General features: G+C 47.3%; 2 protein-coding genes and 1 long non-coding RNA gene across 3 annotated transcripts; 2 read left to right on the top strand and 1 right to left on the bottom strand.

Moving 5' to 3' along the window:
- Window positions 1-158: 158 nt before the first annotated feature.
- Window positions 159-10,341, bottom strand: CNTD1 (cyclin N-terminal domain containing 1). Its single transcript, XM_080977037.1, has 8 exons — window positions 10,185-10,341; window positions 7,876-8,057; window positions 7,694-7,769; window positions 5,784-5,940; window positions 4,646-4,808; window positions 3,816-3,960; window positions 655-751; window positions 159-485 (listed from the first exon to the last, which is right to left on the bottom strand). The coding sequence occupies exons 2-8, from the start codon at window positions 8,045-8,047 to the stop codon at window positions 390-392; spliced, it is 906 nt and encodes a 301-aa protein (XP_080833163.1). The 5' UTR covers window positions 8,048-8,057; window positions 10,185-10,341; the 3' UTR covers window positions 159-389.
- A 57-nt stretch (window positions 10,342-10,398) lies between these two features.
- On the top strand, window positions 10,399-13,462 carry COA3 (cytochrome c oxidase assembly factor 3). The gene is made up of 2 exons (XM_080977176.1): window positions 10,399-10,724; window positions 13,119-13,462. Exons 1-2 carry the CDS (start codon window positions 10,511-10,513, stop codon window positions 13,220-13,222), a joined length of 318 nt encoding a protein of 105 aa, XP_080833302.1. The 5' UTR covers window positions 10,399-10,510; the 3' UTR covers window positions 13,223-13,462.
- On the top strand, window positions 10,805-12,668 carry LOC308460659. Its single transcript, XR_013978695.1, has 2 exons — window positions 10,805-11,269; window positions 11,872-12,668. It is a non-coding gene; the product is annotated as an uncharacterized lncRNA (long non-coding RNA).
- Window positions 13,463-15,662: the final 2,200 nt, after the last annotated feature.

The raw sequence follows: 15,662 nt of genomic DNA, 5'->3' as shown, positions 1-15,662 counted from the left end.
TTTCTTCTTCCCTTGTGAATGAGTTCATCCACTTACACTGAGACTTCTGCCTTCCAGGGAGGCCTGGAAGAAGAAACATTCTTCTCCTGTTGCGGAAGCACACACATCTCCGTGTCTGCCCTCAGGAGTCATGCTTCTTCACCAGTGTTGTAACTGTGCAAGGCATCAATGGTTGTAGGCCCAAGGCCCCTTTTAAGTGTCCTCTTTAAGTGCCCGCCCCAGGCCTTCTCAAAAGGTTACGGTAACAGGACAAAAGCCTGTGAGGTAAGCATTAACATTTAAATATAACTGGTTGCCTTGTTTCTTTGGAGCACAACCATCTCTTTGAGAGCCCCAAATGAAGTGTGGCAGCATGCTGTTTGGAGGGCAGGCGATGAAGGTGGAAGAAACTAGTCGTCGCCCACGCTGTGCTTCAGAATTGCGTAGACTGCCTCAATAATGTCTTGCCGACCGATGCCTGTGGTGTCGCTGAGGTATTCCGTAACCTTTCAAAAGAAATAGGGCGAGGTTAAGACAGCGCATGGATACCTGGCAAGGAAGTTGGCAAGGGTCAGGGGTGTATGGAAAAGAGTGGAATCCACTCCATCACCCCTGGGTTCCCACACCTTGTAGCCCCGTGGTTGTTTTGTGGCTAAGCCAGAAAAGTGTAAGTACCTGATTCAAGCCCTCGGGATTCAGGAGGAAAGTGCTTGCCCCAATGACTCCGACAGCCAATAGCATGAGATCTTCTTTCACTGGCAGAAACTTTGCCCTATCCAGTTGAAGCAAGAAGGTAAGACAAGGTGTGGCATTGCACGCCACTAATAGCAGCAAGACTCGTCGGGCTGGAGAAGCTGCGTTGTACTGCCACTCCACCAGCCCCAGCCTGAGACCTTTTTTTGGGCTGCCCTCGGCAACATTTGACGCCCCTCCCCGCAGAGGCACTGGGCTTTGGGAAGGAGGTGTGAGGGCTCTTGACAAGAGTCTTAGAGTCCTCCGGCCTCCTTCCCCAAGTCCAGCATCTCGCCCGGCTTTGGGAAGGCAGCGTGAGGGCTGGTGAGGGGCATAACGTTTTGGCCTCACTCTCCTACCCTGTGTGACAAGGCAGTGTGTGGCCCATGGGTTCCCTGTCAAAGCACTCTTGTGGCCCACTTGGTATGAAAAGTTAGACCACCCTGTTCTAGGTTATTGGGAATGTCAGAAATCCACACCAAAGTCTAAAAGGAGGAATTATTTCCTTACAAAGAAACATGGCACCAGAAGATTTTTTTTAGGTGGGGGGGGAGCTAGTAAAGGGACCCCTGACCATTAGGTCCAGTTGTGACCGACTCTGGAGTTGTGGCACTCATCTCGCTTTATTGGCCGAGGGAGCCAGCGTTTGTCCGCAAACAGCTTCTGGGTCATGACTAAGCCACTTCTGGCGAACCAGAGCAGCGCATGGAAACACCATTTACCTTCCCGCCGGAGCGGTACCTATTTATCTACTTGCACTTTGACGTGCTTTTGAACTGCTAGGTTGGCAGGAGCAGGGACCGAGCAACAGGAGCTCACCCCGTTGTGGGGATTCGAACTGCCAACCTTCTGATCGGCAAGTCCTAGGCTCTGTGGTTTAGCCCACAGCGCCACCCATGTCCCGGGGGGGGGGGGGAGCTACCGCCATCTAAAAAGGTGAATGTGTGTCTATCCACAAGCTAAAAACACACACAAAGAAGTCGCTTTATGGTATCCTTGCATGTGACTGAGCCAGTGGCAATATTACCACATCCTGTCTGCACATAATGCGAGAACAGTAAACCTCTTTGGTGTTTTCATTCCTTCCTAAAAAAATATAAAAGTTCACAGACGCTCTGCCACTGGAGATAAGTCCACCAGTGTTGGAGGGGGCGGGAGAGAATCTCTTTTTAGATTTTAAGAAGTAAATAGATCAGGACATGGTAGGCAATGCTGCAGGGCCGGGGGAGGCAGGCAGCAGGGGGAAGAGAAAGGGCAAATTTCTATTGCTTTTCATACATTTCTTTTGTTAACTGAGTAAATGAGTTGTCTTTTGCTTGAGTAGTATAGCAGGGATGTGCTTACAGAAGTCTAAAACGGAGTTTTTCAAAAGGTCACGGAACGGTATAGAAGGATGTATCGTTTCAGTGGTTTTCAACCAGTGTGCTGTGGCACCCTGGGGTGCCTTGAACGATGGTCAAGGGTGCCACGGGCAACACTAGCCTCTGTCCTCATTTCCTTCCCTCCCTCCTCTGATGCCCTCTCACATCTCTTGCTTCCAAAAGGCTTGCACAGTTGTTTCTTGCAGCAGCCCTGGCTACAAGATCCACAGGTGAATGGTGCCTCTGGGGCTGGTCAGGGAGTGCTGGGTGCCAGGAGCTGAGGCGGCCTCGGAGTAAGCAAGCAAGCGGGCAAGGGAGCCCAGCCAACGAGTCTGCCAGCCCTTGCTATTGGGAATGGACAGACAAGTCTCAGGCCCCTGTGGGGCAGTGTGAGGAGGCACCTCCCTTTGGGGCAGCTCAGAGACCATGGGTGGCAGCCCAGGGGCTGCCCAGAGGACTCCCGAGGAGAGGAGGCTAAGGGAACACTCCACAAGGGAGGGTGTTCGAAAAAGGCTGAGAGGGTGGCAGCTCTGCAGGCAAGGAGTGACATAACTGGGCTCCTGAGCCCCACAGGGGTGCCGCAGAAAGAATGTAGTTGGCCAAGGGAGCTGTGGATTCAAAAAGATTGAAAACCTCTGTCCTAGGCAATATTCAGTATATGCCCACAACACTTATGCAGCCACATCCCATAAACCACACCAGCAGAGTGGGTGTATTTTCTCGGCCGCAATGTAATGTGTTACAGGTGCTATGAAAATGCATTATTCTTGCAACAAAAGTGTTTCTGTTGAGGAAAAACACTTACATCCAACGAGACATTTTTAGAACCAATTGCGTAGAAAAGGCCCTAAAAATGTAGCTCTTTTTATATAAAGGGAGACAATAAAAGATCCAGAGTGCAGTGTATCTTGCAACAGAGGATCATCACATGCCGTTTTCAGACTAATTCCTTGTATGAAGTAGTTTGAAACTCGCTCTGGAATAACTCTTTTGAAAGGTTTCTGTAAAAAAATATGATACAATTCTCCAGTCATTCTAAGGGACTTGTGTAATGCTGGGGCTCTAGCTGCTATTGCCTGATGGTCCATTTCAACCACGTTGATACTTTTTATTGTGCAAGCCGCCCTTAATGGTGATGCAGATTTTTTCCTTTTTTTTAAGCCACAGCTGTACCGAGTGGTGTTCTGTGTTTCCCTTTAACCTTTGTGCGTGTGGCACTTTCACAAGGCTTTTTTCTACTTCTGGAGCTGTAAGAATAGAACATTGCTCATCCGCTGTCTACAGCTGAACTATGTCTCCTTTCAGCAACATATCCAAATAGGACATTTTTAGCCTGGGTTAGAAAATACCAGCCTTCCCATCCCTGCTAATTCCCACACTGTATTTGAAGGATACCTTACAATAGACATCGAGAGCTGTGCATGCTGTGCTGTTGCCAAATTTTGTGAAGTCAGGCTCCATCCCATGTGCGTTGCTTACAAACAGGCCTCTGTTAAGGTGTGCTGCCTGGAAAAGTGACTCAGACTTTCTTGGTCTCTAAAGCGCTCTCTGCTCTTTGTGCTGCTTCAACAGACACAGTGGAGTCTGGAAGTGCCTTGGGCCAGTCACCAGCCATTGGTGCAGCCAAGGGGGGCAGCTGTCCCCCCATCAATAAAAATCTGAGGTTCTGCCCCCCCCCCCCCACAAAAGCTCCCCCCTTACCAGAATGAATTCATTTCTAGCTTGTCACTTCCCAGAACTTACAGCTGGAGCTCATTCGGAGAGGAGTTTTTAATCGAGGTCTTCAGCAAGGTGTCATAAACGCTGCTCCGCAAGAGGTACGTTAAAGCCAGCAAATGTCTGCACATTTTAAGCAGCTGTTTTGTGGGCAGCATGTAGCCATTGTACCCTAATCATGAGGAATAACAGAAGGCAGCAGAAGCTGCAGTTAGGTTTCTGTCTGGAACCAGAATCTACAAACATATGTCTTGACTGTCCCTTTGGGCAATTTAGGGTAGATGAGTGGACCTCCCTTCTAGTTCACCACACCCTTCTTCCTTATGTGGCCAAACTATTGTATGATTTGTTGCCTCGGTTTCAGCGCCTTAATTTTTGTACACTTTCCCCAAAAACTTAAAGCCAAAAGGTACTGCTCTCTCTGGAATAGCTTACAATGGAAAGGTAGCAAGGGGAACAAACTGAAGGTGTGTTCAGGCTAGATCTAGCAACAAATTCACAAGGTACAGTTATTCTGTTGCAGCAAAAAAATTGTCTTTTCCCCTCCTTCTGATTAACAGCATCTCCTTTAAAGCAGAGATGCTCGGAATGGGACTTGCTGCAGAATGGGAACACTGCAAGTTGATCCAAGTATTCATTTCCCTGAAACAGGGAGCCCAATATGCCAGAAGAAGCTAAAGCGAATAGATTTCGAGACATACCCTTATTCTTCCACTGCTCTGTACACCAGAAAAAATGCCCTGTTAAGGGTTCCCTAGAGCTGCTTGCTGCTCAAAGAAGACGAGTGGGGGCTGTGACTTATTTTTACCTCCTTAGCTAAAGCTTGCCCAATGTTATGTCTTGTTCTTGACCCTTACCTAAAACCTCCAGCAGCATTTCAACATAAGCAAAAGGGGCTGGAAAATTGATTTGGAAATGCAGAGCCTTCAAAATGGCCAGTTCAGATTCCAGTAGTTCTTCTGTGGTATAGGAGAAGCCCAAAGACTTCAGAAACCTCAGAACCACGTTGTTATTCACTATCTGTACGAAGACAGAAATGTGACCATTACTCTCAAAATGCCAACTTTGTTTTGCTTCTGTCTACCACGATTGGGTGCTAAAGGAGTTCTGTTGTCTATTTATTGCAACACACACTTTGAATTAAATTGACATTTCAAGCTATGGGGGCTGCAAAGGGAGCTACAGAGGGGCGGGGGAGGCAGGAGACCTTGTTCTATGAGCAGAACTTTGGTTGCAGTTCTTAAAACAAGACCCCATGTTTTAAAAATACATGCAACTCTCTATAAACATGTAAAGAAAACCTTCCCCAAACTCTGTTCATATTGGTTTTTTCCAATAATATAAAAGGTGTCCCGCCCACTTCAGCTACAAGTTGATAATTGTGAAAGCCTCATAATGCTATATAGCTATTAGCCATTTTTAATATAGCTACTTGCAGACGCTGGTGGTGCTGTGGGTTAAACCACAGAGCCTAGGACTTGCCAATCAGAAGGTCGGCGGTTCGAATCCCCACGACGGGGTGAGCTCCAGTTGCTCGGTCCCTGCTCCTGCCCACCTAGCAGTTCGAAAGCGCGTCAAAGTGCAAGTAGATAAATAGGTACCGCTCCGGCGGGAAGGTAAACAGTGTTTCCATGTGCAGCTGTGGTTCACAAGAAGCGGCTTAGTCATGCTGGCCACATGACCTAGAAGCTGAACACCAGCTCCCTCGGCCAATAAAGTGAGATGAGCGCCGCAATCCCAGAGTCGGTCACGACTGGACCTAATGGTCAAGGGTCCCTTCACCTTTACCTTTACTTGCAGAGTACATCTGGCTTTGCAAGCAATAGCCCCCATTTTCATTTATTGGGCAGACGTTACTGTAACATTGCTCCAAAAAAATAATATAAAAAATACTGGTCTTAACATTCCCTCCCACAGATAATGGCTCTGGGATGGTGCATAAAGAGAGCAAAGATTATGTCAAAATATGTAAGGGCACTTCTTGAATCTTCTTACACTATAATGGAAGGAGAGCTTGCTGGCAAGTTGGATGCAAGAGACCAGACGCAGGACATATGTGCCCTCAATCTGCTGTTTCACTGATACCCACTTGCTGTCTTCCTCCTTTGCTCTCGTGAGATGAGAAGCCTCTTTAATGAGTGTAAGCATGAACCTAAGAAAGTACAAGGATAAAAAATATGGTTATACAAAGATGAAGCAAGGCTGGCAGTACCTGTAAACCTTGCTCTCTACAGCACCCTAGAATCAAAAGTGCTTGCTTAGATCTGTCACGGAGTTAAAGCAGCTTGAGGAGTCCTGAAAGGGAAATTGCAAGGTGCTTGCTTGATGCAGATACCTGGCAGTGACAGACTATGTGTGAAACGGTGTGAAAAGCCCTCTGCAGTGGTGTCTCGGGTTACATACGCTTCAGGTTACACACTCCGCTAACCCAGAAATAGTACCTTGGGTTAAGAACTTTGCTTCAGGATGAGAACACAAATCGTGCTCCGGCGCCGCCGTGGCAGTGAGAGGCCCCATTAGCTAAAGTGGTGCTTCAGGTTAAGAACAGTTTCAGGTTAAGAACGGACCTCCGGAATGAATTAAGTATGTAACCAGAGGTACCACTGTACTCTTGCTCTACTGTCCCAGGAGCGGTGAACTGCCCTACAAACACGTCCTCTAAACAGAAAGTGTTTGCCCACCAGGATGGGCCCCTTGGCAGTCACTACAAGCAGAAAAAAACAGTGCAGAGGTTTGGTGGGCCTGATGTGACTAGCCAGCAGCACAACGAGGAAGGAAGTTGTGACATATTGCAGTTGCCTTCCCCTTAAACTCTTGCATTTATGATTAATGGAAGGTGTTTCTTACATTATTATTTGCAAGCAGAGTCTGTACAGCCTGCTTGGCCTTGCTGTGCCTGGGCAAAAGGAGTGTGGCTGGGCAGGGGTGTAAAGCCTTGGGCAGAGTCCTGAGAAAAAAGGGGGAGTATTTGGACCCTGGGCTTGAGGCTCCTCACTCCTAGAATCATAGAGTTGGAAGAGACTACAAGGGCCATCGAGTCCAACCCCCTGCCAAGCAGGAAACACCATCAGAGCACTCCTGACATATGGTTGTCAAGCCTCTGCTTAAAGACCTCCAAAGAAGGAGACTTCACCACACTCCTTGGCAGCAAATTCCACTGTCGAACAGCTCTCACTGTCAGGAAGTTCTTCCTAATGTTTAGGTGGAATCTTCCTTCTTGTAGTTTGGATCCATTGCTCCGTGTCCGCTTCTCTGGAGCAGCAGAAAACAACCTTTCTCCCTCCTCTATGTGACATCCTTTTATATATTTGAACATGGCTATCATATCACCCCTTAACCTCCTCTTCTCCAGGCTAAACATGCCCAGCTCCCTTAGCCGTTCCTCATAAGGCATCGTTTCCAGGCCTTTGACCATTTTGGTTGCCCTCCTCTGGACACGTTCCAGTTTGTCAGTGTCCTTCTTGAACTGTGGTGACCAGAACTGGACACAGTACTCCAGGTGAGGTCTGACCAGAGCAGAATACAGTGGCACTATTACTTCCCTTGATCTAGATGCTATACTCCTATTGATGCAGCCCAGAATTGCATTGGCTTTTTTAGCTGCCGCGTCACACTGTTGGCTCATGTCAAGTTTGTGGTCAACCAAGACTCCTAGATCCTTTTCACATGTACTGCTCTCAAGCCAGGTGTCACCCATCTTGTATTTGTGCCTCTCATTTTTTTTGCCCAAGTGGTCTAAATTAATACCTGTGGTAGCCATATTTTTAAAAAAATATATAAGGGGAGCATGTAAAGGTCAAGTTATCACTCGGAGATGATAACATGGTTGTCCTAAAGCTACACCTCAAAGGTGAAGAATATGTAAAATGTTATCTTCTCTCAAGGTGGGCAGAACAAATCACTACCTTTCAAATATTTCTATGGCTTGGTATCTTGCAGATTCAGTCAGGCTCCATTTTTCGGATAGAAGAAACACAAATTCTGTCAAAAAAATAAATAAAGGGTGAGAGGTGGGGAATCCTCAGAATCATAGCTGCAGGGTCTTTTGGCATGTCAGCCTACTGAATTTGCCAAGCTCAGTTCTCACCCACGATCTGTGTCTCTTTAAAGCAACCTGCCTCTTCGCTCAGCTCGCTCAGGTACTGCTCATTCTCCCTGGCCATGTGGAGCAAAGCATCTTGGATAACTCCTCCGGCCACTGCTCCAAAGACAGGCTCCGAAGAATGGTACCTGGACGCCACCTTTGTGGGTGAGCCCATTGGAAGAGTTCTGTCAAGGAGGAAAGAGCAGTTCAACACCCACCATTTTAATTTGTATAATTTCCTTACTTTCTCTAGAATTGTTGTATTTCCCCTCTCCCTTCTCTGCCCATGCCTTTTTATTGCCTCTCTCGAAATGAAGGGTTCTGGAACTTCATGTTGCAATCTACTAGTTAAATACTTAGGACTGAAAACAATATAGGGCAAGCAGCTACATTTTGCTATGAAACCAGGAGAGGAAATCTTGAATTGTCTTCCACACTAAAAACACAATCCTATGCATATTTACTCAGATGTTACGGCCCACTGTTCAGTGGGACCTAATGCTATACGCATGTTGGCTGAAGTTTGCCAATGTGGTGCTTATGGGCACAATGGCACCCAGAAGGCCTTCCCCCTGATGCCCACAAAACCTCTGACCCACCCATCACAGTTTCCCTTCATCAGGTGCTGACTTTGGTGGGTACCGTTTCTCCTCTGGAAAGCTGAAGGAAGAAGTTGGAAGAGAAGTGCCTTTTCCCCACTTCCTCTTTCAGCTCTATGTGATTTTCAGCGCTCAGATCTGCACCCGAGTAGCAGAGCAGAAAGTGAAGCAACTAAGAGGTGAAAGGGAATGATCTGGGAGTTTCACCACCACCTAGCCATAAAATACATGTTTCTGTTGACTGAACCATAAAAAAACCTGCTTTCTAGCACTCTCATGGTCCAAGACACAAACATAGGAATATCCTGCTTGAACAGGTTAATGGCCCACCCCTCCACACAAGATCCGGAGGGTGGCAGCATGAGAACGGGGCCTTTTTGCGGTGGCTCCCCAATTTGTGGAATACTCTCTTCAGGTATTATATACTTTTAGGCAGTGATTTTTTTCTTTAAAAAAAAGTTTAGGGGTACTCTCATTTTGACTCAAGAAAATCACCATTTTATAGTTCATGCATCCCCCCCCAAAAAGCACTGCATTTAGGCATTAAGCGAAAACATTCCTCTATAACCAGGTCTTTAACTATTTGTAGCCACAAAATACATCGGGACATTTGTAATGTATTTTGTTTTCCTCTTGGTTTTAATGTATCTACGTGCAGGGTTTTGTTTTGTTTTTCTGTCTGTTTGCAAAACAGGCTTTGGGTTACCTCAGGCAAGACAAAAGCGACTAACAAAATCAACAAAATCAATGAACGAACCGGATGGTGTGCGAGTGTGTGTGTGAGAAAGGTGGCTTACGTAAAAAAAATGCGAATTCTAGAGGATCTGTTTTAATCCTACTGACACAAGTCCACTGAGCCACCACCCCAAAGGCTGGCTGGCCAGCAGGGACTCCCTTCCAAATGAACACGACTAGATATAGGACTGGGGGGGTTGGTTGCCACCACGCGCCGCCCAGCTGCCATCTCCAGAGACCCAATGTGGCGTAGGCTTTAGTGTTGGACTATGGCCTGGGAGACAAGGGTTCGAATCCACACTCACTGGGTGACCTTGAGCCAGTCACCATTCATGGGTGTAACCAGGGGGGACAGAGGGGCAGCTGTCGCCCCCAATCAATAAAAACCTGAGGTTCTGCCCCCTCTAACAAAAGCCTGGCCCACAACAAAAGCATGCCCCACCCCTAACAAAGACCCTGGCTATGCCGATGTCACCGTCTCTTAGCCTAATCTATTATGTTATTATTCCTTAAATTTAAATTAAATAAATAAATTAAATAACATAAATTAAATAACATAAATATTATGTTATTGTTCCTTAAATTTAAATTAAATAAATAAATTAAATAACATAAATTAAATAACATAAATATTATGTTATTGTTCCTTAAATTTGTAAACTGCCCCATACCCGGAAGTCTCAGGGTGGCTTGCAACATAAAATTCACTATGCATATATATATACACACACACACACACACACACACACACACACACAAACTATATATAGTAATAATTTTTTTAAAAAACCCAATAATCCCCCTTTTCTCCTCCTCCTCAAGGTTGTTGTGAGGATGAAACGGGGAGGAGGAGAACCATGTACGCCACCTTGAGCTTCCTAGGAAGATAAAGGTGGCATATAAATGCAATAATAAATAATAGCAATAATAATAATAATAATAAAAATAATATAGTACTGGACTAATGTAATTATATACATAATCTCTCCTATTTCGTTTCTCAGGAATAGGTTCCCTCCCCCGCAACACCACACAGTTGCTCCTCCGAAATTAACCGTCCCCAGACACGCACACCAATACACACGCGCGCGCACACACGCGTGTCCAAAGCCGCCCAGAGCCCGCGCCCGCCCTCGTCAAAGATGGCGGGAGCGGGACCGCCGCTCAGTTCCCCGCTTAAGATGGCCGCCGCTTTCCTCGTAGCGCGCCGTGGGCCCTCAACAAAGATGGCCGCCCCGCCTCAGCCGTCCCCGTGAGGGCGCGCCCAGCAGGCCCTTCCCATTGATCCGGAGCGGGTGGGGAAGATGTCGTCGCCGCCGCCGCCGTCTCCGTCGGGGCCTGGAGGAGCGGGACCCCCGCGCGGCCCAACCTCGAGCGTCCGGCGGCAGTGGGAGTTGCACCGCGCCGGGGCCCCTGGCGGGTTGGCCTCGAGCCCCGCGGTGGACGCGGCCCGGCGCGGCCTGAGGGCCCGCAACGCCCTCACGGCGCTCGGCATCGGCGCGGTGGTCGTAGGAATTTGTATCCCTCTCTGGACGGAAGGGGAGCGGGAGGGTGGGCGGCCTTGCGAGTCGGGCGGGGCGGGGGGGGGGGGTGAGCAACTCTGCACATGCTCAGGTGCGCTCTTGTCATCCCGCCCGTCTGGATACGGGTTCCTGTGGAGAGAGAGAAAAGGCGAGTCGCTCGCCTGGCGCCTTCATTGCATCTTTTAAATGAAAGGGGGTGTTGATTGCCAGTCCCTTTTTTATGGGGACCCCCTAAACATTTTGTGAATCTTTGTGTTGGGTTATTTGTGGGGCATAGGAATTTGTTCTTTTTTTTCAAAATATAGTCCGGCCCCCCACAAGGTCTGAGGGACCTGCTGAAAAAAATTGCTGACCCCTGGCTTGGAGCATCCCAGCCAAACCTGAAGAAGTTGTTGTTAGTTTGCGTGGGTTCTGCATTGAGCCTTGGGCGATGATAGGGGGTGTAAGGTAAAGGTAAAGGGACCCCTGACCATTAGGGCCAGTCGTGGCCGACTCTGGGGTTGCGGCGCTCATCTCGCTTTATTGGCCGAGGGAGCCTGCGTACAGCTTCTGGTTCATGTGGCCAGCATGACTAAGCCGCTTCTGGCGAACCAGAGCAGCGCACGGAAACGCCGTTTACCTTCCCGCCAGAGTGGTACCTATTTATCTACTTGCACTTTGATGTGCTTTCGAAATGCTAGGTTGGCAGGAGCAGGGACCGAGCAACGGGAGCTCACCCCGTCGCGGGGATTCGAACAGCCGACCTTCTGATCGGCAGGTCCTAGGCTCTGTGGTTTAACCCACAGCGCCACCCACGTCCCTGATAGGGGGTGTATCAGTTTGCTTTATAGAATCATAAAAATGAAAAGTTGGAATGGGACCCCCCCCCAAGGGTCATTTAGTCAAAGCCCCTGCGATGCAGGAATCTCAACAAGCCATCCCCTATCCAATTTGGAACCATACGGGACCCTGCTTAGCTATACAAATGTCCTAAAAAGGCTTTTTAGACAAAAAACACACAAGTTACTCTATTTATGTATTGAATTTGTATACCGCCCTTCATCCGAAGAGGTCGGGGTGATTCGCGGCATAAAAATACAAAATAAAAGCAAGGAAGAGTTCCTTCTGACTCTAAAATTCTGTGATTCTATAAAACAAACCAGTACACCCAGGGTTCAATGCAGAACTCACACAAATCATCATCATACCGTTGGAAGAAAGTGCAGGGAGGAGAAGAGAGAACACAGGGCATGGTGGAGACATTTGGCCCTGCGTTCCCCCTCTCGGGTCCAGGTGAGGGTCTTTCCTCGAAATCTGGGTGGCTCTCCATTTGGGGCAGAGAAGGGTTGAGATCTGAGGGGGCTGTGTTTGGGCTGAAAGACTCATTTGGAAGGCAGGACGATTTGGCCCCAGAGAACCCTCTGATGTGGGGTGTGCATGTGTGCAGCTTGACTTCTGACCCCAATTTCCAACCTGGTGCAAACCTCCACAATTGCTTCCGATGCAGAAGAGACTGAGCATTTTGGAAAGGCCATGCCTCCTCCTAGTAGGCCAATTCCCACCTCCCCCAAGCAAGGTGTAGGTTGCTTGCTTTCCTTCTGGCAGGTTGAGAGTAGTTCCCTACCAGGACAGACTTTGCTTGCGTGCTCAAGACATCAATTCCATAAAACATATTTTGTTGCACTGTGCAAAATATGAGCAAGCCAGGGCTGAACTGATATTACCCTTGCTGGTACCTTTCCCGGGAAAATCAGAGGCTCACTATGTCAGGTTCCTATTGGAAGACTGGACAAACGCTAGAACATTAGCAGTGGCAAAGTTTATATTGGTGGTTGCAAGAACCAGTGATCCCTATCTTTTGAACAAAATGCTTGTTTAACCTGGAGGTAGGCTGTATGAATTGTGCATTGCTTTGTAACGATTTGTTGGGTCTCTGGACCGTAATAAAGATTGATTTGATGCTTTCCTTCAGCCTCCCTTCCAGCCAAGGCTGCCTTATGCACCGGCAACCTTCTTGGTAGCAGAAGCAGATTTTGCTGCATACTGCAAAACTCCTCTCTTCCTCAATATCTTGGGGGACCCCCCCTCCCAAACCCATTTTCCCTGCCAGCATGTTTGCATAAAGGAGACTAGTTTTAGTGCTAGTGGAAGTGACTCACTCCAACCATTTTGGATCCGTTCTTTCCTCATTGAGACCAGCGCCGCCCTGTGCTGTGAAAGCACGTCTTCTGACTTGTAAGGTTTGGCTCAGTTGAAGGGCAAATGCCCTTTCTCTTTCCTCGCCCTTGGTATCGGCTTCAGGGCTGGAAGGGAGCTGGGTGTCCCAAGAGCAGGGTGGCAGTGTGCAGCGACTTACCTGGCTGTCACAAACAGTATTTGTAAATTGTTTTCCTGAGCTGTCTGCGCACAGATGCCTACACCATTCATTCCATCTCCCAAGAACGCTTCTTGGATGAGCTAGAACGGGATGCCGAAGTCATGCAGGCCCGAAGAGCAAAGGCTTCAGCGGAATGAGGATGACGGAGTACTTCTACTTTGAGAAGCACAGGGACAGGATGCCATCTGTGCTGCCAGCTGAGGATGCGTTGGCACAGTGAGCGGGGGCATCGAAGCCCCCCTGCTGCTCATAGAGAACTGGCTTCGTCATCTGTTTATAAACTCTTTGCCATGCGTAATATGTCAAAGCCTAACAATTTCAGATACTGTATTTAATGTGAAAGAACAATAAATCTGTTATGTGGATTATGCTTATAAGCAGCTGCTTATTTCTTCTTTTCAGGGTAGCACAGTCAGGACTATGTACTGTTACATAGGATGAAATAAGCAGTTTAAAAGATTTGATAGGTGAGTACAGTGGTACCTCGGGTTAAGTACTTAATCCGTTCTGGAGGTCCGTTCTTAACCTGAAACTGTTCTTAACCTGAAGCACCACTTTAGCTAATGGGGCCTCCTGCTACCGCCAGTCTGCCAGAGCACGATTTCTGTTCTCATCCTGAAGCAAAGTTCTTAACCCGAGGTTCTATTTCTGGGTTAGCAGAGTCTGTAACCTGAAGTGTATGTAACCTGAAGTGTATGTAACCCAAGGTACCACTGTATTGTGCTGGTCACATGTCAGTTTCAGCTAGTTTTGTAGGTCCGCAACAAAACCACTGACGTTCAGAAGTGAAAATAGTTCAGGTCTTAATAGGACCTGCAGGCTCTTATTCAAAGCATGGTTGCAGGGGTGGGTTCCAGAGACTTGGAAAAGTGACCTTGACACAGTGCTACATTTTACGGACATTAAGTGAACCTTTCCTGCTTATGAAATTTAAAAAAGTATGGTCCTCAGGAAAGATCTCTGTACCTCCTCCCAGCATGTATGCTGAGAGTTCGCTTTCCAATAGAATAATCAGCTTGGCTTGTCCCATCAACCAAGAACAACTGTTATGAACTCTGACCAGCTCTGTTCCAGGGCATCGTATTCTGTGTGTGCTGCTTTCACAGCTGTGTTGTTGCTGTTATTGTCTCTCCTAAGTAGTATTTGGGGCTAGTAAATCATTAAAGCAGTGGCTGGCTTGGAGCCAGACAAGGCAATTGTCAGATGCACAATTCTCTTAAGAGGCTTAAGGGAGGGAAGGGAATTTTCCATTTAGCTGAAGCTGGACTGTATTGTCTGCAGTCCAGGCTTCCACAACGCAAGATTTAAGAGTCTTGCTCCCTCCACATAAAAGATGCAACAGTAATTTCAGCACTGGAACAGTTTAGAACAGGATAGAGCAAAGGTATCTTAACCTACTAACATTGTTATGTTAACTTATGAACACTAGCTTCCCAAGACAACTGAACTCATTGATACAAAACGAATATCAGTCTTTTCTGGGTGCATTTATGAAGTGCCAAACCTCCGTTGCCCCACCACTAACCTCTGCTCAATCTGTTTGTTCTCCCTATCACTTGTTGGTTTTGTTAATGGAAGCCTCTACAATATTAATAAAATGTGGCCATGAAATTAAGTGCTGCCTTCTCCCACTGCTCTTTGGAGGGAGCTCATCTCGTTCCATTAATTTCTTGGTTTCTTTTTAAAATACCGATAATTGAATTCAGGGTGTGCAACTAAATGCACATAATGGAATTCAGGGATCAGAAATCCCTTGTTTAAGAGAACAGTTAGCGCAATTAAAAGTTCACCTGTGCACCAACAAATCTGGCATTTGCAAATTAAGCCACCTGCTGTAACTTTAAATGTAAGCTGTAAGCATGTTCTGCCCAGAAGAATGGTATATGTGGCTACTCGGAAATAATCCCCTTGATACCTTCATCCAGTGTCCGTCACCACTTGCGGCAGCAAATTAGAAAAACCAGTGCTATGTGAAGTCCTCCCTTTTGCCTGTCCTTAATGTCTCACCATTCAGCTCTTCAGATGACCACCAGTTTTAGCATTATGAGCATGGGTAGGCAACCTAAGGCCTGGGGGCCAGATCTGGCCCAATCCGGCCTTCTAAATCCGGCCCGTGGACAGTCTGGGAACCAGCATGTTTTTACATGAGTAGAATGTGTCCTTTTATTTAAAATGCATCTCTGGGTTATTTGTGGGGCATAGGAATTTGTTGTTCTTTCAAAATAAAGTCCGGCCCCCCACAAGGTCTGAGGGACAGTGGACTGGCCCCCTGCTAAAAAAGTTTGCTGACCCCTGATTATGAGAAACCTCTGCATTTTCTCCCAGTTGTATAATTTTATGAACTACTGTGACTCCTTACCTGCCTTTATTTCCTGAACTAAAACCCAAATTTTGTCACCTTCCCTTATGGAGCTCCCTGATAATTTTGGTTGCACTTTTCTGCACTGGCTACCAGAAAGGTACACAGTATTGCAAATGTGGCTGCACCTTGTGTTTGTATAAAGGAATTAACAGTTTTGGCTTTAGAGTCTTTTCCTAGTGATCCACACTATGGAATTTGCCTTTTTCACAGCTGCT

Source organism: Podarcis pityusensis, assembly GCF_964106645.2.
Source record: "Podarcis pityusensis genome assembly, chromosome: 13".
NCBI lineage: Eukaryota > Metazoa > Chordata > Lepidosauria > Squamata > Lacertidae > Podarcis > Podarcis pityusensis.
Note: the sequence above shows the minus strand (reverse complement) of the source record. Positions and strands in the feature narration are given on the sequence as shown.

Excerpts from the sequence above, each read along its gene's own strand:
- CNTD1 (XM_080977037.1), bottom strand. The coding sequence starts at position 8,047 with ATGGGCTCACCCACAAAGGTGGCGTCCAGGTACCATTCTTCGGAGCCT. Across the intron at positions 7,770-7,875 it reads TAAAGAGACACAGATCGTGG|AATTTGTGTTTCTTCTATCC; the intron begins GTGAGAACTGAG and ends TTTTTTTGACAG. Across the intron at positions 486-654 it reads ATCCCGAGGGCTTGAATCAG|GTTACGGAATACCTCAGCGA; the intron begins GTACTTACACTT and ends TTCTTTTGAAAG.
- COA3 (XM_080977176.1), top strand. The coding sequence starts at position 10,511 with ATGTCGTCGCCGCCGCCGCCGTCTCCGTCGGGGCCTGGAGGAGCGGGA. Across the intron at positions 10,725-13,118 it reads CGCGGTGGTCGTAGGAATTT|ATGCCTACACCATTCATTCC; the intron begins GTATCCCTCTCT and ends GTCTGCGCACAG.